This window comes from Scheffersomyces xylosifermentans, assembly GCF_036884685.1.
Source record: "Scheffersomyces xylosifermentans strain CBS 12540 chromosome Unknown RJT20scaffold_7, whole genome shotgun sequence".
Taxonomy (NCBI): domain Eukaryota; kingdom Fungi; phylum Ascomycota; class Pichiomycetes; order Serinales; family Debaryomycetaceae; genus Scheffersomyces; species Scheffersomyces xylosifermentans.
The window spans coordinates 734,216-761,377 of record NW_027042945.1 but is presented as its reverse complement, the minus strand read 5'-3'; the positions used below and the strand labels follow the sequence as shown (position 1 = coordinate 761,377).

The following is a 27,162-nucleotide window of genomic DNA, read 5'->3' as shown; positions in this document are numbered from 1 at the left end:
TAAGAAAGTCCGGAAAAGTGCCAATCATCATTAAAAAAAAAGTCATCAGCTCGGACTTCCCGTTTTCTGTCTGAGCCTGTGGCAGCACCTCTCCTTGTTTTGAAAGAAGCCACTTAACCCTGCGTACCTCATCTCGCCAATTGATGAAAAACCGACTCTAAATCTTGATGTGGCCGATGGTTCCATAGCCCGGCATGCGGGCTCCCGCCAACGGCGCTCATCCTTGGCAGTTCTCCAGAACAAGCAATCAACAACGACTATTCCTCCCATTACTAAGTTGACTAATTGGAAGCATTCTCGCGGGCTAAGCGTTTATCCGAACGGGGAAAAAAGCTTTTCAGAGCCTCAAGGCCAGATGAAATCTGGGTACAAACGGGTTGTACTGCCGGAGTAAGTCAAGCCTCTACAAAAGGTGGTGACAAGCATTTTCTGGCCGTACATTAAGGTTGGTGAAACTTACGGGAGGGGCTAGATTGCTGCTGCTGATCTAATCTGTACAAATGGTTTAGTAATTTAATCCGTGTTATAAAATGTAACATGGTCCCTCACCGCCCAATTTGGGCACCGCTTCCTTACCGAAGAAAGGAAATGGATCAGGATAAGGCAGCTGCAGATATTTCACCGAACCTTCTCTCACCTAACGGCTTGTCGAGGAAATGGGGAATGAGATCTCGTGCCAAAAGCGAATCCATGATATATAATTGTCCGGGATGGTCGTAGTTGTAGGATATTTCGGGACTCATTAGAGTCTCGTTCTGGAGCAAACCTGTTTATGATACCACAGGGTTAAGTTTTAAGTCACAGTTTTAATTATATTGTTATTGTTATTTTTCTTGTTATTGTTATTTTTCTTGTTATTGTTATTCGTTTGTCTACCGTTTTACATTGCCTTATCCGTTGCCGCTTCTCCACCGTACCCGTCCCGTCCACCTGAGGGCTCCGGATTATATATTACACCAACCCTTTGCAATCTAATCGCACTTTTCTTTTTCCGCCGGCGGATAAACCATTAGGCGTAATAACCTTTCTTCACAGCTTGGACAGTAAAAGGTTCTACCACGGTAGCGTTCAGTACAATTACTTATCCTGGGCCTGGTATAGTCTATTGGAGCTGGATAACGCAAATTAGCCACAAAAAGCCGTTTACCAGCCATGTCCGACGGAGAACCTTCATCTTCTGCTACCAAGAAGAGAAGAGTCAAACAAGCTTGTGACTATTGCCGGTCCAAGAAGGCTAAATGTGATGGTAAGGCTCCAACTTGCTCTACCTGTATTGTCAACAGCGAGACTTGCACATATACACAGTCTTCCAAACGGCGAGGACTACCAACGGGTTATACTCATGACTTGGAGAAGAAAGTGCTTCTTTTCCAGGCCCTTATTGCTAATGTGATCCATGAAATACCAGAACTCGGACGAACCATAGAAGCCAAGTTCTCGGCGGCTATGGTGGAACCCGTCGAGTCACACAAGTTCGTAGGCAATTTTAATGACCTACAAGTGCTATGGGATAGTGGGAACTTACTGAAGACCGTAGACCGGTTCATTATAGACAATGGTAATGCCATACACGAAGCCAAGAGCTCTACCAACGGACTCAGTTCCATAAGTCAACTACAAGCACAACAAGCACAACAAGCCCAACAGGCAGATCAACGGTTGAGTCAACAACTGTCTTTGCAACAGCATCTGCGAGATGCTTCTGAGATATCTGACCAAAACACTAATATGACTATTGTCAAACATGAAAGTAACCCTAACAACCTCAGTGGGCTTCTAAATAACCCTATTTTTGGGGTGAACAGTAATGTAGCACAGCAAGACTTCAACTTGATCAACGACCCTTCGTTCTTCTTGAATGACGACATCTTCCAGTTCATTTCGGACGAACTAGAAGAGAACTCCACAGACAATTGGGAACCAGTAGCACTTCAATACCACGGATTATCCTCGCTCATATCGGGATTCACCACCAAAGCAATTCAACAGTACAATAATAGACTTCTTATAGACCATAAAAACCCCTTCCGTGTGGGGTCCATTTTCAACGTATCTTCATCTGCCATTAATGCTTCGATATCCAATACGGTGAAGCTTCCAATGGAGATCTTCCAGTTCCCACCCAACGTGCGTAAAGTGGTGGACTGCTACTTCCAAATCTACCATCCTTGGGTTCCGATGTTGGATCGCATCTCCATCTTGAGACAGGTTCACCATCTACAGTCATTTAATAATCTGACAGATAAGTCCAAGTTGAACGCATCAGACTGTAATCTTATTGCGCTTGTTTGGGCCATTATGGCGCTAGGACAACTCGGTTCGTCGACCTCTGCAGCCAATGCCATCAACAATAATAAGTTAACGGCATCGTATGCCAAAAATGCCATTATGTCGCTCGAAAACTCCTTCACATCTACTATCGAGACAATCCAGGCTCAAGTGCTATTAGGTTTATACTTCTACCAGCTCGGGCAATGGGATTTCTCATGGGTTTTGATCTCTTCGGGATCCCGTATGGCCATTGACGTTAGGCTAATGACACCAGCTACTACATACGATGAAAATAGTGGCTCCATGAAAAAGTCCAAGTCAGCTACTACTCTTGATAAGATAAACAGAGAGAGAACTTGGGCAACAGTGTATGTTGTAAATACCCTTTTGGCTTCAAGAATGGGTCGTTCGCCTGTTGTCAGAGCCATGGATTGGCCTATACCATCAATTAACAACGAAGGTTGGGAAGAATGGGAGACATGGAAGTGCTTCCATTCTCCAGATGATATTCAATTGAATAGTGGTAGATTTCTACTGACATTCAACGAGTTCATTAAGGTCATATCGATTCTTAACTTGGCTCTTACTTCGACAATTGACACCTCAAAAGGTATGTTGGAAGATGAAGACGACGAGGATAGTGTAGAGAAGCCAGACATAAAAATCGCGCCAGATGAGAGAAGAAACTCGAATAAGCTTACGATTGCATACTTCAAGAAAAGTTTAGGAGAATGGTATGCTCTGTTACCTGACTATTGTCAATTAGAGTATTACCAGAACTCCAGTCTGGTTCCTCCTATGATCGCATTTCTCCATCTTGCAAGAGATTTGACATGGTGCATAATGGCAGTGAGATTGAGTTCATTGAAACCCTCGCCAGAAGGAAATACCGTCAAAGATAAGATCATCCGCTCAAGAGATAAACAATATACAAAGGCTATTCTCTCGATCAAGAAGATCATTAATGTCAATTCGCTTAAGAACTTAAAGTACTATCCTTTCATCGACTACTGCATTCTCATGGGATTCAATTTTCCTAAAATGATGTACTTCGAAGGAGAGAACCCCGACGAGATCAAGAAGAGCCATTGCGAGGACTTCAGAAGTTTTCTTGTCAATGCAGCATTGACCTCGATACCATGTGGAATTTCATGGGATTTGTATAAGATCATGAACGACTTTGAGGAATCGTACTCGTCTATGGATTTTGATGCTAATAAGAGGTCTATTAAGAGAAAAGCAGAGGGCTATCCTATAAAGACCGAACAACAGCTAAGATATTCCATGACGGCTCCGTCGCCGTACTCCAGTATGTTCTCCCAACCCAAGGGCTCCCCATCAGCGTCGAACAATCTTTCCAATTTGCTCAATACCCCAACAACCATGAACTCAATTGATAGTAAGGATGAATCTGGACCTCCAAGCACTAAAGATACCAACAAGTCGGATATCTCATCTGCTAGTGAAATCAGTTTCAAGCCAGGAGCAGGAAATGTTGGTAGACCTAGATTTCAAGGCAGTGCTTCCAGCCCTAGCAGAGAAGAACTTGATCTTTACATGATGGAGAATGATGTAGGGAAGAATGAGCTGCGCATGGAGTTGTTTATGAAGAACTTGGGGGTCATAAGGAACAACAACAATATTAGCAATGAGCGTGATCTCGATGATGAAAGAAAGACGAGGCCCGGCCAAGGTGCTGTTGACAAGTCTATAAAATTGCAACAAAATGTATTATTAGAAGCTAAGTTCACTGGAGGGAATAGCAGTAATGACATGGACAACATAGGTCTTCATGAGTACTTGCAAAAGATGGCAGAGAAGAATAACTAGATTGTCTTTTGCTTATTGAACTCCAGCTTGCATCAACAACAAAATTGTCTACAGTTGCATTTATATCACACTATATTTTTATCAAAAATGACACCTATACTACTAGGTATCTTCGGTTACATATGTTATTAATAAAAGGAAGGATTTCATTGGAGTAGGGAAGATAGACGAAGGAACCATGTAATTTTCTCGAATGGCATAGCCCACTAGATGAGTAGAATGATCAGTTTTGGGTCCATATACTCGAACCAAACAATTTTTAGCACCCAAAGTTGCAAAATTTGCTACGATGTCTATAAAATATCTCTAACATAAGCTTGATATGTTCATTTCGCTATATACTGACAGTTCCTATTAGAGTATATTATACATGGATTGTAGACCGTAGTCGTCGCATTATTGTCTAGTTTATCTAGTTTTCTAACCAAAAAGCCCTTCTTCCATGGCAGAGGGCACGGGCTTATCACCGTAAGCACCAAACCAACTAATTGGTCTGACCCATTCTTGAACCGGATCGAGTTCTAGCACCGAGATCAACTTGTTCGCTAAGATTTCGCTGTCAGCGAAGTTATCTCCTTCATAAACGTATGTCACAAGGACATTAACATCGGCTTTGGAAGCAGGGCTCAGCGAAGCACCTGGGTTTATTTGAGCACTCTGGGCTCCTCCCAAATTGAAAGCTGTCAACAATGATCTTACGTAGCTAGAGTGCTTGTAGGGGGTTTCTTGGAGTGAAATCTCCTCAGCTTTGCTCAATTTCAAGGACTCCAACGACTTGTTCAACAAGTCTTCGCTGGTGTACACTTCGATTGTTCCCTGTGCAACATGCTCCACCAAGCCGGCATCGGACGAGTCTAAAACGAGGACTTTGGCAAACAGCGAGTTGGCGATGAACGGGGTGATGATGTCATTGACGTAGGTATTTATGAAGCTCGGGATAATTGGGGACCGTTGCTGGATCACGGTGATATGGAGTTTGGGGCTGTAGTAGACTTCGATGGCGTTGGATATTCCGCCGAACACGGGTTTCTCGATGGAGTGGTCCTGAGGCGATGCAAACGGATAAAGATAGGTGTCGTCTAGTGAGCCGATTATGGAGAAGTCGAGGGTGTGGATCAAGAGGTCGATAGCGAACTGGGGGATGTTACCTATGGAGATGGCGGGTATAACCAAGGTTGAGTTTGCTAGCTTGGGCAGAGGGCCGTTGTGCAGTGGTTTGAAGGGGTCGATGTGGACCATTGTGGATAAGATAAGGAAGTGGGTCGTTGTACAATTAGGGTGATTTTTCTGATATGAATTGATACTAATGGATCAGAAAGTTGTGGTGGCGGTGAGTAGGTGATTCAAATGGTGATTCAATTTTTCAGTTTCTCCAGTAATGTCTTAATGGGAAAGCGGGAAAGCGGCAAACGAGGGCAAACGAGGACAAAGATGAAGACAATTGATGAAACGCGGTTATTCAACAAACCCCGATCAGCAGTCAATGGCAAAAAGGTATCCTTCGAGGAAGAGTAGAAGATGAAAAGCGGGAAGTTAACGAGGTGAAAAGTCAACAAGTTGAAAAGAGAAACAGTCAAAACGGAAAAGATCGTGTTGTAGGCTTCTGTAAAGGAGCAAGGACAATGACAATGACAATGCACAAGGGACAAAAAGCAAGTATTAGATAACAACTATCAACGGACAAAGATCAACGAGCAGAGATCAACGATCACAAGAACCTGTGTAAGTAGAGCGAACAAAGAAAGAAAGAAAGAAAGAAAGAAAGAAAGAAGATGTGAATATAAAAACAGAGGGCATACGCGAAGGAATCGGTGAGTCGATGAAAAGAGATTATAAAAGAGGATAAGCTTAGGAGTGAGAATGAGTGAGAATGAGTGAGGATGATTATGATAACGAAGCAGAGAGAGAGAGAGATAGAGAGAGAGTATGAAGGAAGGACCAGAAGGTGAGTCAATGAACGAGACTATGGGATGGTAAGAATCTGTATACAGTATGGAGTATGAAGTAGAGGGTATAGAGTAGAGGGTGAAGGTAGAGGGTATAGAGTATGGAGTATAGACTGTAGAGTATATACTGTAGTGTATAGGCTAGAGAGAAGAGACTAGAGAGTATAGACTGTAGAGTATGGAGAATAGAGTAGCCAGAGTCAATACTGTCATTGGTGTCTGTGGACTCAATCGAGTTTACGTAGAAGGGAGATCAGATAAAATTGGTAAACCCTGGTGAGTTGGTACAGTACAGTTGAAGAAGAGAAGGTCTAGTAGATTGTATGTAGATCAAATTACAGTAGAAGTGTTATATAAGCTGAGGTGGACTATAAGAGTAGAGAGTACAGTTAGCATAGAGAGTTACGAATGAGAGTTACGTTTGAAAGTTACGCTATCGTAGAGCAGGTACAGACAAAAAGACAAGGAAAGAAAGGCGTCTCCCATTTATGCCATTGTATAACATTCACAGACGACGATCGCCTTCCGTTGATGCAATAAAGATCAGGAGGTCAGTGGATGTAAGAGAAATATGGAAAGAAAGGAACGAAAGGTGAAGTTCACCTGATGAATATGTTCAAGTAGAAGTCAAAGATGAAGTCAAAGATGGCAACAAAGTCAAAGACGAACACGAAGACAAAGACTATGGCTTGCGGGCAAACACATACCGAGGTTCTAACTAAATGGCCTCGAATATGATAACTGTGTTTACATAATCTGTGTCTATTGGTATAACTGTGTCTATGACGTTATCATCGTATTATGACTTAAGCCCTGGAAACGAATATCACCACTTTCACTACCTCGGCAAATAAGAAATGCCCAGGAATGTACAAAGATAAGGTAGCCTGAAGCCTATTGTCCGTGCCAAAGGATCTGTAGATCGATGTCAAGAAGATTGTCAAGAAAGACGTCAAGAAGGACTTGAACAATGCCCAAGGATAGTATCAAACAATATCAAACACTATCAAAATATCAAACAATGTAACAATATCAAACAATGTCAAAGTGTGTATCCATACAGAAAGATCTACAACTTCGTGTGGAACTGCTGTTGCATTAGATTATATATAGAACTGTGGAAAGATAAGCTTTATGGTAGACGGACGAGACAGCTATACCATAACAGAGACGGTAGACAAAGTATACCTTATCATTCAGAATGATCTCTTACCTTTATCTTTTGTTGCCAACTATTTTGCAGCCAAGTATTAAAGTGACTAAGTGCTTAATCCGGTAGAATTGATGGTTATACCTTATATCCATAGAACATGTCGTGCCACAACATATCATTCTAGAATATGTCATTACGACGTACCTTACAAATTAATAGCATCGTTGTACCTTGCATTGTAAAATACTATGCTCCCATTAATACTGAAATACGTAATGAAATACACAAGATGAAATACGAATTATGAAATAGGGACCATTAATGGAGCGGTTTATCGATTTGGGGTGGGCTTTAAGAGACTTTAATTTAACTCGTATGACATCAATAAACTCTGATAGAAATCATGTCATTTCTATGATATTTCGTCCCTAGCCTATTACTCAGGGATTACTTCATATTAATCCATTAAAGGACTGAATAGTCTTAATTGTTCTCTTTTCTTAAGAAGTAACTGAATATATTTTTAATTTGCATCTCTATTCTTCCAAGTCTACCAAACATGCTATACCGATTTAGCATACGCCAGCTAACTACAGCTCTCCGCTTCTGAATATATCTATTATATTTTGTCTATAAAATCACGAGTTAAATAAATACCGGCCCGAAAGAATGGAAACCAAAGAGAACAAATAAAGAAATAAATAAATAAATAGTGTCAATGTGACCACAAAATACATGATCAACATCAAAAACAAAGAAATAAAAAGTACTGGCACTAATACTTGCAAGAAATTGAAAGAATTGAAATTGAGTCTAGACAGTCAGAGAGGATGCAGCCTCTCACCATCCGGGTTCGTTGAAGTTACCCATATTATTGAGGATGTTTGAACCTCCATGATTGCCGGATCCGCTGTTACCTAATGTTTGATTATCTCTATTGTTAAACCCAGATGGTAACGTCTGGTTAGCATTATTGTTGTACACTGGATTATTCCCTGAGTTGGACAGTACTCCAGTAAACGATAACCCAGAGAGATATGAAGGGTTGTTGAACGGATTGCTAGTATTTCCATGACTATTACCTAGTCCGCTACTAGAATAAAGCGAATTTGCAAATGAATTCAACAAGTTATTAGCACTGTTGTTATTGCTGTTATTGTTGTTGCTATTATTGTTGTTGTTATTGTTGCTATTGTTGTTTGTGGTACTTTTGACATCGTTCAAGAGCGATGTTGAGGGTTGGTTGAGATTTATCGTGAATCCCTTGGTATTTGAGCTCTTCAAAAGGTGTGACGGGTTCAAGGTTGTGCTTGTTGCATTGTTATTTATAGGCGGTATCAACGAAGTACTGTTTCCACTGAACACTCCAGAATTTACCCCATTCCCTGGAGATAAAGGTAGTTTGTTCTGGATAGAGTTAAAAGATGGTAATTGTTGATTTTGATTTTGGATCAGCAGCATTTGGCTAGGAGCAATGAAGCTATTTGAATTTGAATTATGTGAATTAGAAATCATTCCCGAATTAATATTGATTCCTGGCAAATGGGTTAAATTCTCTATCGAATTTGGGTTTAACGCTCCCGCGGAAGCATTTGCGGCATTGTATTCTGTGTCAGAGTCATTAAGCAAAGGCGACAATGGAATTAAATTGGTATTAGGAGGTACGTTTAATGCCTGCGATGGGTTAGGATTGGTCAACCAACTGTTCAACAACGATTTTTTCAGAGATGACTGCTGGTTACTATGGTGGCCATGATCGTGGTGATGGTGATGCAGTTGATGGTGCTGATGCAGTTGAAGAGGCTGCTGTTGCAAGTGCAGTTGATTTGACATTTCTTTATCTAACACTTTGAAGCCATCATTCTCTTTCAATTTAGTTAAAAACTGCTTACTTAACATATGCCTGTAATCAAATATGAACTGTGATGCAAAAGAGTCCAAAAGAGATGTCTGTTGCTCTTTCTTGAGATGACTGTTGTTTAATATACATTGCCTGATAATTGAATTGACTTCATCTCGCAAGTACAGTACCACGTCATCCATGGACTTATTGATAGCTTGCTTGATAGGTACCAGATTTGAAATGTTTATGTCAGTCGGAACACCATTGGAACCATTCGTATTCGTAACATTCAATGTAGAAAGTGAATTCAAATTCTTGAATGCGTTCTCCTTCACTAGCGATATTTCTTTCTTTTTAAGAACATCTGCATTGGTTCTCTTCTTAACTTTGGAAATCGATGCATTGCTTCTTTTTCTCTTTGGGGATGTGGATATGAGCGGGCTGTTGGTTACATACGATTGTTCATCTTGGCTTTGCAGAAATACTGAGTTCAACGCTTCTCTGGGAGAATGGTTTGAAGAGATTAGAACAGAACTGAGACTCAGATTGCTACCTATTAAACTTCCAAGGACATCAGAAGATGATGATTTACTCGTATTTGAAGAGCTAACTGCAGATTCTTCAGAATTCATGATGTTGGGTCCTAGCGGTCCCAAAGGTGCTAGTGACGAGCCCATGCCCAAGTTAACTGAGTTTTCTGGCAGTTCGTATATCTGACTGGCTTGTGAAAGGTTTCTGGAATGTTGATTAAGTTGATTCTGATTGCTTTGTGAGTGATCTAGAAGATGGCTCATTTGACTGGTCAGAGACCTACTTCTGATATGTTGATTTTGGTGGTTCAATTGGTTGTGAAGTTGACTATGTTGGAGATCATGACGTTCGTTCAGATTCTGGTTCAGCAACAGAACTTGACTAGGATTCTGTTGATTGAGTCGATTATCAACGTTATGGCTCTTATTCTGTGAATTTTCACCGTCTTTGTCTTCAATAGGAGGAAATATGATCTCGTGATCATGTTGATCATTGATAACCACCAAAGACCAAGACCGGTTTCGAGACGAGTAGTTTGCTCTTATCTTGAAGGGACATGTGGTTTGTCTTCGGACCTGGACCTTTGAATTTGTATTTCTTGCTTCGACGATCTCTTTCTTGGAGTTATTCTTACACTTGAAGATGACCTTATTGGCGTCTGAGCGCTCTATGACGATTCGAAGGCCCTTGAGTTCAAAAAGCCGCTGCTGAAGCCATGGTTTGACCTCGTCTTTTTTCAGGAACCGCTGGTTCTCGAGCTGGAGTTCTGCTAGGGAGTACAGAAGCGGCTGTTTTGCGGAGGCGCCAGGGAGAGACATTGATTAGCAGACTGTGGAAGACAAGGACATGTGATTCATGGGCGGGAAAGGGAAGGACTGGTGGTAAGTAAGAAGTTAGACAGAGATAGCAGGTAAATGAGCAGTAGGGAAGACAAAGGTGATAAGGGATGAGATTGAATGTATCCGTTAACAGCAGAACTAAATGACAAAGAAGAACAAAACTACCACAACAACCACAATGGGAATATGTGTTTGGAAAGGAAAGTGGTTATGTAACGACAGTTCCAAAAGAAGAGTAACCAGAGAATTAGCAATTTTCTGAAGTAGGCTCGGTATTGTTTTAGTGGAGAGTGAGGTGAGAAATAGGGAGAGAGAGTAGTGAAGTAGGGAGAGAGTTGTGGATTTATGGTGAGATTTAGTGAGGATGGATTAGGGAAAGCGTCGTGATGCACTCGGTGAGGAACGGTGAGGAAATGAATAATGGAGAGTTTTAGCGAGCAGATAATGGGGTGAGGATGGAGGATGGAGGATGGAGGATGGCATCCAGTGACTCAGCCAGTGACTCAGTTAATGAGGCTAGAGACGAGAGAAGGAATGTGAGGTAAGAGAGAAAGACTTGTAGAGTACCCCCTCGTGAGTGCTCTCGTGATATCTATGAGACTAGTGAGCTTAGTGATGCCTGTGAGGCTAGTGAGGCTAGTGAGGCTAGTGAGAACACAAGGAGTGGTAAGTGACAACAGTTTGTGTAAAAGTTTAACTTCCCCCCTCTTCCTACAGTGAGAAACGAGCTGTGTTGCGTCAGGAGCACAGAGACAGAGAGGACAAATGGGGCCAATGAGGGCCAGAAATGGAACATTAACGGAGAGAAGGGGGGAAGAAGAATCAGAAAAAGAGACACAGGAAGTGACATAAAAAATGAAGAAGAGGCCGTCGACTCAAAGCGGTAATGCGGTAATCAACGTGAACAGAGGCTAACGGGAACGGTCCAGTGTTGGGCATTGAAACGAATAAGGAAAAGACCTAGAGACAGGAAACAAGACTATTATGATAGGATGTAATGGACGTAAAAATTGACAGAACAGATGATCGACGACACAAGAACCGTCGTCGAATAGGCCACTGAAACAGAAAGCAAGGACGTAAAAAGACTCCATAATTCACATTATCAGTAAGAGGTAATCTCTCACTATAATTAACCATGGAGATTAGCGAGAGATAGGGAGAGATAGTGTGTGCTGCTGTGCTGTGCATGCGGCAGCTGTCGCACCGGACCAGGACCGCGGAGTGTAACCGAGAACCGGATAGTGGGAGGAACCACCACCATTGGAATTTGGGCATATGAGCGTTTGGGAGATTTCTTCTTCTGTGGGACTATTACAGTTTGCGACCGGGTGCGAGATCCGAGGACCATTAGCTGCAAAAGGCCGGAGCCCATAGCCAGGATAGACGAGAAGGAGATAACAGATGGTGCTACTCAATGGGAATTAAAAACCCTGCTGATTTGAGTTTGAACGAACGATGGACGGTAGTGCTGGAATGCAAGTTGAGGTGTCGATTTGGGAAAAAAACCGTATAAATTTGCATTTGAAGTGTGACATAACTATTTACACAGTATTTATGCATAATATCATAATATCATAATATTGTTTAAATAGAAATCAAAAACGGTATGATATAAATTCGTAGGTTGCTCTGTAGTTTCTTATGGTTGTGGTGGGGTTGGGTGACCAAATGATACTATTCAAATGGATGGTGCATGGTCGGTGGTTGAGGAATGGTTTGCCTATCTGCATATTTCAATAGCTTAAAAGTTTAATATTCTATGAGAATGACATATGACATTATGAGATGGTTATACGCAAGGCATTTAATTCGACATGGTTATTCATTTAGGCGGTTTAGTAAATATTCTAGCAATTGCTTTATAACACGATGCTATGTGTAATTCTTTGACGTTGACACTTTGCTTAATGACTTAAATGAACAACTCAATATTTAATAAAGTATCATGATTAACTGGGGTCCACCATTCTCAGATTATTTTCTATCATTGCTATGTTAAATGTTACATCGTCAATTGAGTTAACAAATTGATTTAATTATTATATAATTGAATTATATTACTTGAATTAACACTACACTGTGAATGGATATCATCTGCCTGTTCTGAACTGTTCTTCTGTCCAGCTCATATAATTTTCCACACACCTTATTCATAATTTTTCCTTTAACACATGTTCCTTTGCTATAGCAAAAATGATAACTGTATTCTTAACTCGTTGGTCCTTGGCGTTTTCACATTTCTCTATTGAATTCTGAATTCTTGGTCTACACATCTATCCGTTTATGTTTTCTTAGCTCCCAAATGCCTTCATATTAATTTCTATGGTATTCCAGTAAGCCGATTATATTCTGAATAAAATTACACTCAATTTTCAATTCCTATAAATCTCCTGATACTACAATGTTTCTATATATCTATATATCCAAGAGCTCAACTTTCTAAATAGCTCATAATTAAAACACTATAATCAGCTCGGACTCTTTTCTCTCTATCACATCCAACTCCTTCGAAGTCCATCCCTTTTCCACCGTTAACTCTTACTCTACCTATTTCTATCATCCTTTCCATTCGGACTACATAGTAAACCGTGAAATATCTGATCTCCATAGTTAACGATAGACCGATTTCTTTTATACTTCTTTCTTTTTCTTACCCTTCGCTTCCTTCTTTCGACTTATTACAACTTCTTCTCATGTACACCTCGACAGGACACTCGCCCGTCCTCTCCGACTACACTGAGATCTCGCTGCATCCGCCGTATCTAGGCTTGGACTCGTTCGTCAATGAACCTTTGGCCGAGAATGCAAAATTCGGCTTTGGAATACAAACTCCAGTTGAAATACCTGAAGCCAGTAAAAGTAATAGGGCAAATGCCATATTCAACAGAAACCCGTCAAACAAGGTTTCTAACCATCAAAAGGTCTCGGGTTATTTACAACAACTGTATGAAAAAGTCATTATTTCACAGACTCTTACCCAACCACAGAAGGAATCGATTATAGAGTTGATTTTACAGGTACGAACACTAATAGACGAATTGGTAGAGCCTTCAAAGCCTTCCAAGCAACCAGAAGACGCTGAAATAACACCGGGCATCACGGTGAAAGTCCTTTCTGTGATTAAATGCATCGATAGACTAACAGAAGAAACAACAGAGACGCCAAAATTTCAGTTAAATCAGTCAGGAGCTGGCAAATACGGGATATTTCAAGATTCCATTAGCACATTGTCACCTTCAAACTCGTCCAGATCTTACTTCGAGGACCAGACACCGGGACCAAAACCGATTCATAGCTTCATACGAACCAAACCGGGCCAGTCATCACGTAGCAATCAAGACCACGATTCAGATAGCGAATTCGATGATGAAGACAACGATTCACAAACCATTAAAAACAGTGATATCAGAGCTAGATTGAAGCATGTTCGTAAGCCTTTTGCTCCAGAGAATACCCAACCAAATAAGGTTAGACAAGTGAATCATAGAGCTTCTATGATCACTCCAAACAGAATCAGCATTTTTAACCCAATGGGATAGACATTAGGTATTGAAAATCTACGAGGTGTTGCTTTCTTTTAAGAACATTAACCACAAGCTTCACATCGGCATGGTTTTCAATCCTACTCCACACTTTTGGTTACTTTAAAGTATACATCTACAAGTTAATAGACTAATCCAATGACAGAATATAATATTAGTATATATACAGGCTAAAGTATCTATTAAAGATAAGTTTATGATATGAAACGGCACACTTGTACCCTTTACAAGCTTTACCATCGACTTTTTCATGAAGAAAGTTCTGGTATGGACTGGTTGCAGTACTCCATAACCAATCACGTTGATTCCAAGTCTTAAGATTCACTTGTCTGCAGAAAGAAAAAGACAATGATCCAAAGAAGACATGCAATTTTACTCTGAACAAGCTTACTCCAAGGAAACCTTGGCACCTAAGGCTTCTAAGGTGGCCTTTATCTTGTCGGCGTCCTCTTTGGCGACGTTCTCCTTCAACACCTTTGGAGCTGATTCGACGAACTTCTTTGATTCAACCAATGACAAGCCCAACATACCCTTAACTTCCTTGATAATCTTTGGCTTGGACTTGGCATCGAAAGACTCCAACTTGATGGAGAAAATCGTCTTTTCTTCAACCACTTCCTTGACTTCCTCCTCGACTGGAGCAGCAGGAGCAGCAGCTGGGGCAGCACCGCCGGCTGGCAACGAGATGTCTGGGATATTCAATCTCTCCTTCAATTCGGTGACTAAAGCTGAGGTTTCCAACAATGTCAAGGTGGAGATCTGGTCGACGATTTGGGCGATTTTTGGGTCGACTGGGGCCTTTTGTTCGGCGGTTTCAGCGACAGTGGAGTTGTAACGAGCGACCACTGGGGCGATTCTCTTGGAGACCAATCTCAAGGAAGGTCTGATTGTTTGACGTAATAAGGACATGATTCGTGATGGCGATGAGCTAGAAAATAAACAACTACGGGCGAGAAGAAACCAATTTTTTTTTACACCTGACTTGACCAGTAGATATCTCTAACACTTGAGTTGAACCACCGACAAACCTATAGTTTTTCACTATGAAAGTTATACGGTTGTTCTGAAAAATTTTTGTTTGTTGCAAAGTGAGGTGAGGATTGGGCACAGCACACGACTGGCGAGTGAGTGAGGGAAAAGTGAGTGAGTGAGTGAGGGAGAGGGAAAATTAATAAGAGTGAGAAGTGAGAACAGAGAAGTGAGAACAGAGAAATGTGAGAGAGAAATGTGAGAAGTGAGACAGAGAAGTCGCACAGTTTGTACAATGTATGAGATCAAGTGTTAATTGGTACATGTACAATTCTCTCACTTTATTATTCAAACTAGTGGCCAGAATTGATTCATTTTAACCACCAATTAAATTCACACTATCGATCAAGAAAATAAGTATGGAGAAAAATATGTAGTAGGTTTGAATTAAGGTTGAAACCACTGTAGCAGTTGAGGTGGTGATTATTGTTGAATAAGAGTAAGGTAGTAGTAAGTAGTGATTGTGGCTATTAGTAGTGAGAGTGAGTGAGAGAAGTGACTATGAGTGAGTGAGAGAAGTGAGGGACTCGCACAGTTTTATGAGTTGAAGTGTTAATTGGTAACAGTGGTGGATTGATTAAGAGTTATTTGTGAGTAGTGAGTAGTGACGTTAATTAGTAGAAGTATTGAGAAGTTGAAGTAAGAAGTAGTGATATAAAATGATAGAAGCGGTGAGTATTATTGTTGATTAGAGTTACTTAGTGATAGTTGTTCATTAAAAGATAATAGTAGTAATTAGTGGTGTTAAGTAGTGAGTAGTGAGTAGTGAGTAGAGATATTAATTAGTAAATGTATTGATAAGTTGTTGTTGTAAGAAGTGAGTAGTGAAGCTAATTAGTATATTTATTGATTGTTTGTTGTTGTTGATGAAATGTTAATTAGTGGTAAGTAGTGTTAATTCATAGTTCTGGGAGAGTTAATTAGTAGATCTAGTGGTGTAAATAGTGAAGTGCCATTAGAAGTTAAGTAGTAGTTTAGTACAACTAGTACCAGTAGTTATTACCCAGTGTATCAGCAGTGCACGGAGGGAATTGCGAATAACGATCTTCAGTGGATGAAAGAATTGAGTGTACTGAGAGAGTTGTTGCGTAGCGCTAAAAAGTAGGTTAGAGCTTCATTAACGTAGTAGTACCGGTAGAACAACATATTTAATAGCTTTTTCCCATTCACATGACATATCCTCCTCCCCACCTCTCGAATTGATATTTTCTATTGTAATGTCAAAGAACACTGAGCTGCTTCTAAAAGCTACGAAGACACACTCAAAGTGAGAGGCTGCGAAAAAAAAGAGAAAACTCCACCATTCTGTAAGACACTGCATACAGAGTAACACAAATCATTACATAAGAATCTCTTCCAGATTACATACTCCAATATCAAAAATCTCGATACTGAAAAACTTCGAGTTTCGTTACGTTCATGTTCCTTTTTTGATTGTTTGTATTTCAGTGTCAAGTGTTGTTCTGAGTGTCGAACCTTTGTAAATTACTGGGCGGAGACAGATAACTAAGTCCTTCAGTAAAATAGGACACTTTTAAAATAGAAGAAATTCAAACAAAGCTTATTATATTCTTTGTATTATTAGACTTCACAAGAAGCTCAATTTCAACTAGTTGAATATATTACAAATAGGATAATCTTATCCTAAACCCAAGCAAAACAACTACAGATTGCACGTCACACGTTAAATAACATCATAGCACACTTACATAATGGCCTCCTTCAGATTTTGCGCAGAATGCAACAATATGTTGTACCCAAAAGAAGACAAAGACGGACAAAGATTGTTATACGCTTGTAGAAATTGTGGATACACAGAATTGGCAGAAAATCCAAAGGTTTACAGACACGAGTTGATAACCAACATTGGTGAAACTGCCGGTGTTGTTCAGGATATTGGAAGTGATCCTACCTTACCAAGATCCGATAAGGAATGTACCAAATGTGGAAATAAAGAGTGTGTCTTCTTCCAATCGCAACAGAGAAGAAAAGACACTTCTATGATCTTGTTCTATGTGTGTCTAAATTGTAAGAATGTCTTCCGGGCGTGATAGGACAACATGGAGAAACTCAAACAAAGTTGTCTCCACTTTGAAAACGAGAGAAGCCACTGCTGCTATGAGATCTCGTCTTTTAGATGGTATACACAATTTACATTGTATACAAACAATTACAAATTCCCTTTGCCATCTTAAAAGCCTTCTACACTCCATAGAACAATTCCCTTTCCTTGTACCATAGTTTAATTCTTGTCCCACTATCAAAAAAGTGGAATTTAGCCAAATGTTAAAGACACAGCCATTCATTTCCTACGTTACCACAACTAATCATTACTGCATCAGATTTGTAACTAGCAAAAGAAAAGTAGTATATAAAATAGGGTCTATCAGAAGTATGTGAAATCGTCATACATTGAAATAGATGAAAGTAAAAAAAATAGAAAAAGAATGTCAAAAATTAAATGTAACTAATATAAAATTATCATAGAAATCAAATCGTAGAAAACTCAGCGGTCGCAGCTCTAAAGCAATGCAGCCATGTGCCACAACAGGACCCAGCCCACCAGTAGTACATTCAACATCTCTGTTCGATGTCTCATGTTGGACGCTAGAGTTGCGACTCTAGAATTCCGAGAATAATTCTGCGTATGGGTCTTCTCCAACAGATCCGTAGTCCTCAGATTTATCTTCAGCATAGAGATCGAAAAGAGACGAGTCACCAACACCTGCTGTGATAGGAGGCTCGTATGGAGTTTCAATGTCTTTTGCCAACAACTTTTCCCAGACAACCTCTTGGAACCATGGGTGGTTTCTGATATCAGCTGGACCGTTAATCAAGTTACCCAATCTTCTTGTCAAATCGGCTGTGATCAACTTGGATAACAAATCTATGACGTCTGCGCTGAAGAAGCTTGGATAGTGGATGTTACCCGCCAAAATCTTCTCATAAGTCTTCATTGGAGTGGCATCGTAAAATGGAGTAAAACCAGCTAACATTTCAAAAATCAACACTCCTAAAGACCACCAGTCTACAGACTTGTTATAAGGCTTGGTGGTGATGACTTCTGGTGCAATGTAATCTGGTGTACCACAAAGGGTCCATGTTACAGTAGTGACTTCTTTGGCAAACCCGAAATCGGTGATTTTAATGTGACCATTTCTATCAAGTAAGATGTTTTCAGGCTTCAAGTCACGGTAGATGATGTCATGACTGTGCAAGTATTCAAGTGCCAACGTTACTTCTGCTGCATAGAACTTGGCTACAGGGTTAGGAAATCTCTGTGATTTTCTTAATAAACTGAATAATTCACCACCCTCAATGTAGTCCATGACCATGAAGAGATTCTTGGAATCCTGGAATGTTCCCCACATTCTTATTAAGAATGGATGCTCCACAAGCTTTAACATTCTACGTTCATCATTTGTGTGTTCCACTTGTTTCATTCTGACAACTTGGTACTTCTTCAACACTTTCACGGCATAGTATCTACCATTGTGGACGGAACGCACTAAGTGGACTCTACCGAACGAACCAGTACCCAAGGTTCTCATAATAGAAAAATCTGTCAAAGAGTACTTACCCTTGGATACGGTGGAACGTTGCGGCAAAAGAGAACGACCAATGGCATCGTTTGTACGTTGTTGCTCGGCACTCAATTGTACTGCTGCTTTTGCCTGAGCAACAGGAACTTGAGCCGGCTGCTGCGTCTCCTGAGGATGTTGAATAGTTGGTTGTTGTTGTTGTTGTTGTTGCTGCTGCTGCTGCTGCTGATAGTAGTCCATTGGGGGATTCGTTGTCGATGTTGTTGCTGATGTTGATGTTGATGCTTCGGGTACCTCTGTGTTGCTGGTATTCTCACTGGTGTTACTGCTATTGTTCAGCCTTGCTATGTGGAGCTTTTTGAAAATACTCGAAGTAGGCATCAATAGGTTTTGGCCAGGAAGGTCGGGGAAGGGCTAGGGGTGTAAGAAGGGAATGAACGATATCACTGGCTCTCTACTCTCAAGGCTCTGCTCTTTCAAAGGCTTTTTTATATTTGAATTAAGGTGAATCCGGGTGGTCAGACGAAATGGATGAACACACGGCACCGAATGATTGAATAAATGGATGTATGGTGGTTTAGTATGGGCCGATGAGGTCGATGACTTGTCCAATTGATAGGATATATCGATTTCAAGGGCTTTTTTTCCGTCGAAACAACGACAAGTAGCAGTCTAATACGCAATTGGCAATGTTTCTACTACTTCAGACTGTAAATAACGATGGTGTTCTTCCAAAGTGACGTCTTCAGCCTGTGATAGATCTTCCACTGTAGGCAACAAGCGCTTCCAAGAGAAGTTGGACGTAGACAACGGCTGGAGGGAATTGAACCGGATAAACGCCGATCTGAGTCTTTGACGGCTGTTTGCTGCGATTCACCGAGTTTTATTCGTAGAAAACGGCTGGTGGAAGGCGCTGGCTGGTGGTTAGATAAGAGCAAGCGGCGGCTATATACCTAAGGATTTAAGGGGGTAGAACTGTTCACACAACGCCAGTGAATGGGACCAAATGGTTCGAATTTCGGCTAATTGATGGCACTGGGATGGAGAATGTGTCCGAGTGGATGAATACAAGACGCTTTGGGAGATACTTCGACGGCGTATTAATGCCGACAGTAGTAGTGTTTGTTCCCCCTTTAATTGGAAATCGGAAGCAGCCAAACCATTGGTGAACTGAAATTTGCAGGGGGAGCGACATGCGACATTGAGGGTGAGTGATGGTGGGTGAGTGAGGGTGGAGGTGGAGGTGGTGGTGGGACGTCGGGGGAGGGAGGAACTAGTGGAGGGACAAGTATAGAGGGAAAAGTGTAGAGGGAAAAGTGTAGAGGGAAAAGTGTAGAGGGAAAAGTGTAGAGGGAGGGTATGGTGTGCGGATATGGTTTATGATGTATAGTGTTTGGTATGTGGTGTAGTGGTATCCTGTAGGGGTATGTGTATATTATGGTGTATGGTGTAGGATAATGTTGTATATTGTATATTGTATAGTATAGTTTATGGTGTAGAGATATAATGTACACGGATAGTGTATGATGTATGGTGAGCATAATTTGAATGGTGTTGGGAGTAGAGGGAGATTTACTGGATTGAGATAGAGTGAGTATGTTGTAATGGTGCAGATATAGTGGGAGGGAGAGCGAGAGAGTGAGATCACTTAGTAAGAGAGGACTGACATAGACCGAGAAATACAAGAAGTAGTGGAGATTTTAGTTAGGCCATGGGAATTGCGGAGAGAATACTGAGGTAAAGACGCAAGGAACTAGTGAGGGAACTACTGGGGAAATTAGCGCGGGAATTAGCGAGGGAATTAGTGCCGGACGATGGAGAGGAAGAAATTGAGTGGGACTGACTGAGTATTAGGAGGACTCAAAAGTGCTTAGGTGAGGAAGGAATGGAATGCTAGTGAGCTACCCAGAAGGTAGAGATAGAAGAATTGACAAAAAGTGGTCGTCACCGATAGCCTTAGCGACTATGACTTATAGTGTCAATGATTTTACAGCGACAGTGACAGCGAAAAACGAACAGGAGGGACGTTCCACTGACACAATGACAGTGATGGTGGAACGACTCCGCGCCGGGAAGAGCGAGGGAAGGGGAGGAGAGACGACATTTTTCCTCTGGCGGATAGAGAAAAGAAGGGTCACGTGTAGAACGAGATGGTTGCGAGCTCGGAGTAGAAAATGTGGAAAAAGAAGGAAGTTCCGTTGTTGAAAAATGAATGAGACAAGACAAAAACGAGACAAAACAAGAGGGTTGAGTGCGGAATGGATATGTAATATTGTGTGATGACAACAAATAGCAGCACCGGTTTAAATCAAATACATTATCAGATAATGAGATGAAAACTAGTAGGAGCGTATACTTCAGCTTATATACAAATTTAATAAATATTTGGAGCTCATTCCTTGTACGACGAACACTGATTCATAGTAGCATGCTTACAGTACTGATAGTGGTGGAGAGAAACTGCAAAAATGTCATGGGTGCAAAATGCGGAAAAAGGAATTGTGCAGATTAGAGCCATTGATAGAGGAGTACGTATATATGGGTGAAAATGATGAAGGGAGAAAAAGAGAATGGAATCAATAGAGTCGTAGGGAGATACCGTGGAGAGCGGGCAGCAGCACACAGCTGCTGAAGCTGATCAATTGGAATAAAAAAGAGCGGTGTATTATTGAAATTCCATGGAAGTGTGAGCAGGAGAATTCCGTGGCTGCGAAATGGGCTTGCATAAGATAAGCCATATAGGGAGGTGGAAAGTGGCATAGAAGAAAAGAAGAAAAGACTCAGCAAAAGAAATTAAATGGAAGGGGGAGCATGTCGTCGTTGCAAGAACTGAAATCTCTATTGTAGGGGCATTCGTTGAAGGGAGACAAAACTTATCTCAAAACTGGATACACAAGAGCAGATTTCCATAACTATTACACGAAGTAGTCTACGAAGAATGCCCTTCTGGTTGGGGGTCTCTAACTTTTATTCAATGAATTGCCCAAATCAGAGAAACGGAAAGATCACGTCATTTCCCTTCGTAATTGGAAGTCTACAAATAAATCTGATCAGAATAATTCAGGTTGTCTATTGACAATGCAAAATCTATCTATTACCTTTACCTATCCACGAACTCCATGCATGGCCATGTCCACAATGGCATATACATTCAAAATTGAAATGAAAAGCCAGATGACAACTGCAACTGTGGCAGTAATCCAATTGTTGACCATGTACTTGTATTTTCCTTCTTCTTTATTCTCGCTCTCACCTTCAACTGTAACCTCCTTTGTCTGCATTTCTTTTGGAAGCTCCACTTTCATGATAGACTTCTTACAAGTGAAGTAGATCAATGGAGCAGTTAAAGGTGGTAAGAGAATGGAGATAACGACTTGCGAAATATTCAAAGCAGTTCCCAAACCGTTTCTACCGATACAGAGGGAGATGATCAAGCAAGGAATGATGGAAATTGCTCTTGTGATCAATCTTCTCATCCATGGCTTGACAGTCCAGTTTATATGGCCCTCACTGACTATTTGACCTGCGATGGTACAAACAATACCAGCACTTTGACCACTGAATAACAACGCTAACATGAAAATCGTTCCAACGACAGGAGCTATGTTTTTGGAAAGCAAGTAGTGAATGGTGTACAAATCGGCATCAACTGCTTCTGGGGTATCATATAATGACGAACCTGCGACAATTAAGATAGCCAGGTTAACGAACAAGGCCAAGGTCAATAATGTCAAAATTAACTCGATGATAGAGTACTTCAACGAGTACTTGATAGACTGGTATGATGGTTTGTATTTATGGTAAAAGTAATCGGCTTCCTTCTCCCTTTGCGACTTGGTGCTCTTCTCATCATCTGACTCATCAAACAAGTCGTCCAAGTTGATTAACCCGTTGACTACATCATATTCTCTCAATCTTGGTTGAACCAAGCCGGATCCCAAGAACAAACTGTGGATCATGACTGTGGAGCCAATAATTGACGTAGCGATGGTCATTCCACCGTCCTGGAACATCTCCTTGGAAGGAACATATCCTCTGAATACTTCAGCTGCGTTGGCATGAACCTTCGACAATTCGATAGCGAAACAAATCACCACGGCCATGACCAAGAAACCCACGGCGTACTCGAACATTTTGACGAATCTGGTCGAGGAAGAGTCGTTTCTATATGCTGCCAACACAAACAAGACATCTACAATGGTGATCACCACACCTGCTGGCAATGGGATCTTCAATAAGATATTAAGAGCGATGGCCGAACCGATCACTTCTGCTACATCCGTAGCAACGATGGCACATTCTGCCAAAATCCATAAGGTGATGTTCAACCATTTTGGTAAGTACTCTCTACAGCATCTGGCCAAGTCGTAACCGGTTACTGAGCCCAACTTGATGCAAAGTGTCTGTAAGAAGATCGCAATGATGTTCGAGAGGAACACGATAAATAAAAGCGAGTACTTGTTGGAAGCACCAGCGGTGATACCAGTAGCGTAGTTACCAGGGTCCATATAGGCCACACTGATGAGAAGACCGGGTCCGATGAAAGAGCCGTATTTTCTTAAGCTAGACATGATACGTCGTGTAATGATTGGTTGTGGGGAGACATCGAGGTCTCTGTAGGTCGTTGTTGTTGCTGTTGACTTCATGATGTCTGACTTTTCCACGTAGCCGACGTCGTAGAGATCGACGGGGTGTTGTGTTGTGTTATAAGACAGTCCTTCTACCATGATGAGGGTATTATATAGTATATTGTTGGGGAATATGATGTGTGAATTGATAGCAATGAAGATGGGGAGTTATAGTAGATTAATGGATGCTAGCGAATGAAGTCTTTCTTGCAAGGTTACAGTATAGGAACAATAATACTGTAGATGTTATATGCTATTTAATGTCAAATGAATGAAAGAATGAAAGAATGAATGTAAAAGTCAAATTCTTCTTATGGAATAGTTAGTTCTAGTTCTTCAGGGCTTCTTGGCTTCTCTTCTACCTTTTCCACACTGTAATATCATCCACCAATAGGTATTAAGCAACGATGCAATAATGCAATAAATGGAATAAATGGAATGAAAAGAATAAAAAGAATGATATATATCAAGTATACAATAAGAACCCGAATTTCAAAAAAACAAGCTATATTTAAATATAAAGGATACAAGAAAACAACCTGTCAATTAAGATATTGTAACAAAATGAATAAATGAATAAATGAACAAATGAAAACTTTTTTCTTGTTATTCTTATAATACGCTAAGAACTCTTAGCTTTTGAGATTTATCAAGCCCTTCAAGTTTTACGGGGTATTGGGCTACTTATAAACTAACTTCCGAAAATGACCTACAAAAGAATCGAGATCTGCCGGCTGTTGTACAGTTGTAACCACTATATACTGCAGCATTAAATAATGCCACATCTAAAGTGTCCCCATATTAAGAGCATATTAAGCAGAGTCTTAGAATCACACAATTCGTGTTAACTATGGGGGAAAAGTCAACAGCACGCGAGATTCTTTCGTGTTCCATTTCCCCGACCCGGACGTTTACGGTGACTTGCAGGGAGAGTTGTGCGAATGGAGCAGTTTCAGTAGAAGTTGGGAAGAGGGAGGAGGGAGGAGGGAAGAGGGAGGAGGGAGGCCAGTCAACAGGTAGAGATCAAGCAGTGACGAGGTAGAGTTTACGGGAAGGAGATAAAGAGAGATCTGGCAATGCGTATATACTGGAAGAGCTGTTGTAGTCGGTAGAACAGTAATGATGTAGTGTTGTTTGTAGTGTAGTAGTAATGGTAGAGAGAGAAGAACGATGAGAGAGTGAGATAGAGAGAGAGAGAGACGGAGAGAGTGCGTGTGTGTAAAGAGACAACAGCGATGAGATGGGCAGTGAGGAAAATGTTTATGATTATGATTACGATTACAGTACGGAAGCGGATATCGATGGGGTGATTTGCAAAGCAATCTCTTAGAAAACAAACAGAAGATATCTCATTATAAGGTTACGAGTTCTGGCGTATATGTAATGCCTTGTGTGCTATCATCTCCCCTGATACAATGCATTATGATCAACTTCTTTATTGTATTATCATCAATTGAGACACGGTAATTATTTTCACAACCAACCACAACACGGTACGGAAGAAATAGCGAGAGAAAATTAAGTTCGGAACTGTGAGCTCTTCTATTTATTTTAGCGAGTGAACGTTTAGGACGAGAAAAAAAAGACAATTTGTGTACAGCCGCATTATGGGTGTTTTAGGTTGTAGAGGACCCGGAAGGAAGGAAGGAGAGAAGGAAGCAAAGATTAATAGAATTAAAGAAGATGCAACATCTAGAATCGAATGGAATGTAATTAGATGAATAGTTTTCAATAGGAAGTTTTAATTTTGTGAAGTTTTGTATTGTTTATAATGATACAGCGAAGGGAATTACAGTTATAAGGAAGTATCTCGTACGATTATCTCCCATGAATACTCCGTCTCTGGGTGCAAATAGCAATCTGGAATCAACATTCCCTCTGTTCTTTGATTTCCTTCTTTCATGGCTTTGGGTTATGTTTTGTCGCCTTGAGTTGCTCCTAAAAATTTGGTGGAATTGAGTACTGCGGCAAGGATGTTAAAGAGATTATACTTCTACACAGGACCCTCACCACAAACGGACACAGCAACTTTATTACCGCTTTCGGCTACCAGCATATCGAGTTGGGTCTAAATTTTCAGGTACACCGTCTGGTGATCTACGTTTTAGATTCAAGTATGGCTGTACATGCTCTATGTTTCATTGACGAAGTTGATGTGAAGTCATGAACTTAAGTTGATCGGAAGGAGCTCTTATTGCTATTCAAAAAAAAGAAAAAGAACAAGAATGTGTAGCTCCAATTGGGTGTTCTCTCGGTTCCCATTGTTTGAGTGTAGAGAGAGCTTCAATTATGTACTAAATTTGCTCTTGGGGTCTCTCTCAGATCCATTACAAAGGATAAAAAAACTGGTATTATTTCCAGCAGTTCCCCTACAAATTCGCGTGTTTCAACCAAATATCTATTACGAAAATACTCTATCTGTTTCTAATTTCGAGGAAGAACTCTTCTACTTGTTTTCGATGAACTCGTTGATATTCTTACCGTCAGCATCTATAATGGAAGTGATTTTGCTCAAAATATCAGCAAAGTTGTTGAACTCAGTATATGGAATCTTTTCTCTGATCGAGTACTTGATCAAGTCCTTACCGTGTTTGGCAAACAATAAGTTGGTTTCTTTAGCAGCTGAGATGTCTGAAACACCGTCACCACAGTAAAACAACAAAGGAGTATTGGTGGAGTTATATCCGTGCTTTTCCAAATACTCTTTAATGGAGTTAGACTTGTCATGGCCAAATGGAGATTGTGGGTCCTTGTAAACAATATCCCATTCTTTAGTCTCTTCGTTGATTTTCACTCCATTACTGATAATTTCAATATTTTGAATTGCATCTTCTCCGACCAAGTTCTTCAACAAAGCGTAGATAATTGGCTTCATACCTGAACTGATAACAATCACCGGGATCTTCTTAGCAGCACACCAGTGGTAAAACTCCTTAAAACCTGGGTCCAACTGGACATTCTTTAATAAGAAGTCAATACATTCTGGAAATGGAGTAGTGACGGAGTCCAACATTTCCTGAAAACCGTCTCTGAAAGATTGAGTACCTTCCAAAATCTCTTGGTTGATGGCAGAACGCCTAGCCTTACCGAATCCGATGTTGTCGGTCAAGTAGTCATTAGAGTCCTGGAGAGTAACGGTTCCATCCCAATCGGTGAAAACGATTGCAGGTGGTGACGAGATCTGTTTAGTCATACTGATGAAGCGCAAGTATCTATGGGTTCAAAGCGTGGAAAACGGGTGAAAAATTGGCAAAAAGCAACACTAGGGTGATTTCACTGTCAATTTGAGCACTGTAGACTGCAATGTTGGTAAAATTTCACCTGTTGCAACCCTGTACACCAAAGGACTTCTGATAGATAGTATTCCCAGGGCCGGTAGGAGACCACAAGGTGGCCGATGTCGCGTGTCGCGTTTTGGGGCTTGTTTGTGTGTATTTTGATCTCTTTTTTTTTTCCACTTTCTATGGATCATTGTTGATGTCGCGTTTACAGGTCTTGTCTTACACCAACCACCACCTCCACCATCACTGCCACCACTATGACTGTTTTAGGTGTGTCACTACCGAGAAATGTGGAATTTGGGTGTGATTCAGGGGGGGGGGGGGGGAATTGCCTGCTGCCATATGCTTGGGATTACACGGCATGTTGTATATAGTATATAGTATAGAGTATAGAGTATAGAGTATAGAGTATAGAGTATAGAGTATAGAGTATAGAGTATGATCCGTTAAGGGGCTTGATAATTTCGGAGATACAGATACAGAACATATACAGATGCAATGAAATTTCATTAACTGAGATACTGATTGAATATGGTATTGCTGCAAGAGGAAAGAAGAGAGAGACAAGAGAGACAAAAGACAAGAGACAGACAAAACTGAGAGACACAAAAGAGACACGAAAAAGACACAAAAGAGATAACAAGATGGGCTGCGAGAATGCTGGATAAAACCTAGCCAAATAACAAATAACAAATAACAAATAACAAAGAGCAACGACAAGCAA

General features: G+C 40.8%; 9 protein-coding genes across 9 annotated transcripts; 3 read left to right on the top strand and 6 right to left on the bottom strand. All coding sequences in view use genetic code 12, as the record gives it.

The window, feature by feature from the left end:
• Window positions 1-1,152: 1,152 nt before the first annotated feature.
• Window positions 1,153-4,405, top strand: ZCF10 (Zcf10p; the record flags this gene model as incomplete). The annotated part of the gene is made up of 2 exons (XM_064915935.1): window positions 1,153-1,673; window positions 1,752-4,405. 2 exons carry the CDS (start codon window positions 1,153-1,155, stop codon window positions 4,099-4,101), a joined length of 2,871 nt encoding a protein of 956 aa, XP_064772496.1. The 3' UTR covers window positions 4,102-4,405.
• Window positions 4,406-4,521: 116 nt separating this feature from the next.
• On the bottom strand, window positions 4,522-5,340 carry RJT20DRAFT_136763 (uncharacterized protein; the record flags this gene model as incomplete). The annotated part of the gene is made up of 1 exon (XM_064918503.1): window positions 4,522-5,340. One exon carries the CDS (start codon window positions 5,338-5,340, stop codon window positions 4,522-4,524), a length of 819 nt encoding a protein of 272 aa, XP_064772495.1.
• A 2,548-nt stretch (window positions 5,341-7,888) lies between these two features.
• AFT2 (Aft2p) lies at window positions 7,889-10,778 on the bottom strand. The gene has a single exon (XM_064917763.1). The coding sequence runs from the start codon at window positions 10,390-10,392 to the stop codon at window positions 8,041-8,043; it is 2,352 nt and encodes a 783-aa protein (XP_064772494.1). The 5' UTR covers window positions 10,393-10,778; the 3' UTR covers window positions 7,889-8,040.
• A 2,331-nt stretch (window positions 10,779-13,109) lies between these two features.
• Window positions 13,110-13,955, top strand: RJT20DRAFT_270 (uncharacterized protein; the record flags this gene model as incomplete). The annotated part of the gene is made up of 1 exon (XM_064919464.1): window positions 13,110-13,955. The coding sequence occupies one exon, from the start codon at window positions 13,110-13,112 to the stop codon at window positions 13,953-13,955; it is 846 nt and encodes a 281-aa protein (XP_064772493.1).
• A 390-nt stretch (window positions 13,956-14,345) lies between these two features.
• Window positions 14,346-14,867, bottom strand: RJT20DRAFT_136760 (mitochondrial 54S ribosomal protein bL12m; the record flags this gene model as incomplete). The annotated part of the gene is made up of 1 exon (XM_064918502.1): window positions 14,346-14,867. One exon carries the CDS (start codon window positions 14,865-14,867, stop codon window positions 14,346-14,348), a length of 522 nt encoding a protein of 173 aa, XP_064772492.1.
• A 1,572-nt stretch (window positions 14,868-16,439) lies between these two features.
• Window positions 16,440-17,323, top strand: RJT20DRAFT_58444 (DNA-directed RNA polymerase II core subunit). Its single transcript, XM_064920828.1, has one exon. It carries the CDS (start codon window positions 16,700-16,702, stop codon window positions 17,036-17,038), a length of 339 nt encoding a protein of 112 aa, XP_064772491.1. The 5' UTR covers window positions 16,440-16,699; the 3' UTR covers window positions 17,039-17,323.
• Window positions 17,324-19,192, bottom strand: TPK2 (cAMP-dependent protein kinase catalytic subunit). Its single transcript, XM_064920827.1, has one exon. It carries the CDS (start codon window positions 18,908-18,910, stop codon window positions 17,609-17,611), a length of 1,302 nt encoding a protein of 433 aa, XP_064772490.1. The 5' UTR covers window positions 18,911-19,192; the 3' UTR covers window positions 17,324-17,608.
• A 2,441-nt stretch (window positions 19,193-21,633) lies between these two features.
• On the bottom strand, window positions 21,634-23,256 carry SMF12 (divalent metal ion transporter; the record flags this gene model as incomplete). The annotated part of the gene is made up of 1 exon (XM_064918501.1): window positions 21,634-23,256. One exon carries the CDS (start codon window positions 23,254-23,256, stop codon window positions 21,634-21,636), a length of 1,623 nt encoding a protein of 540 aa, XP_064772489.1.
• Window positions 23,257-25,603: 2,347 nt separating this feature from the next.
• On the bottom strand, window positions 25,604-26,350 carry RJT20DRAFT_146538 (putative phosphoric monoester hydrolase; the record flags this gene model as incomplete). Its single annotated transcript, XM_064918867.1, has 1 exon — window positions 25,604-26,350. The coding sequence occupies one exon, from the start codon at window positions 26,348-26,350 to the stop codon at window positions 25,604-25,606; it is 747 nt and encodes a 248-aa protein (XP_064772488.1).
• Window positions 26,351-27,162: the final 812 nt, after the last annotated feature.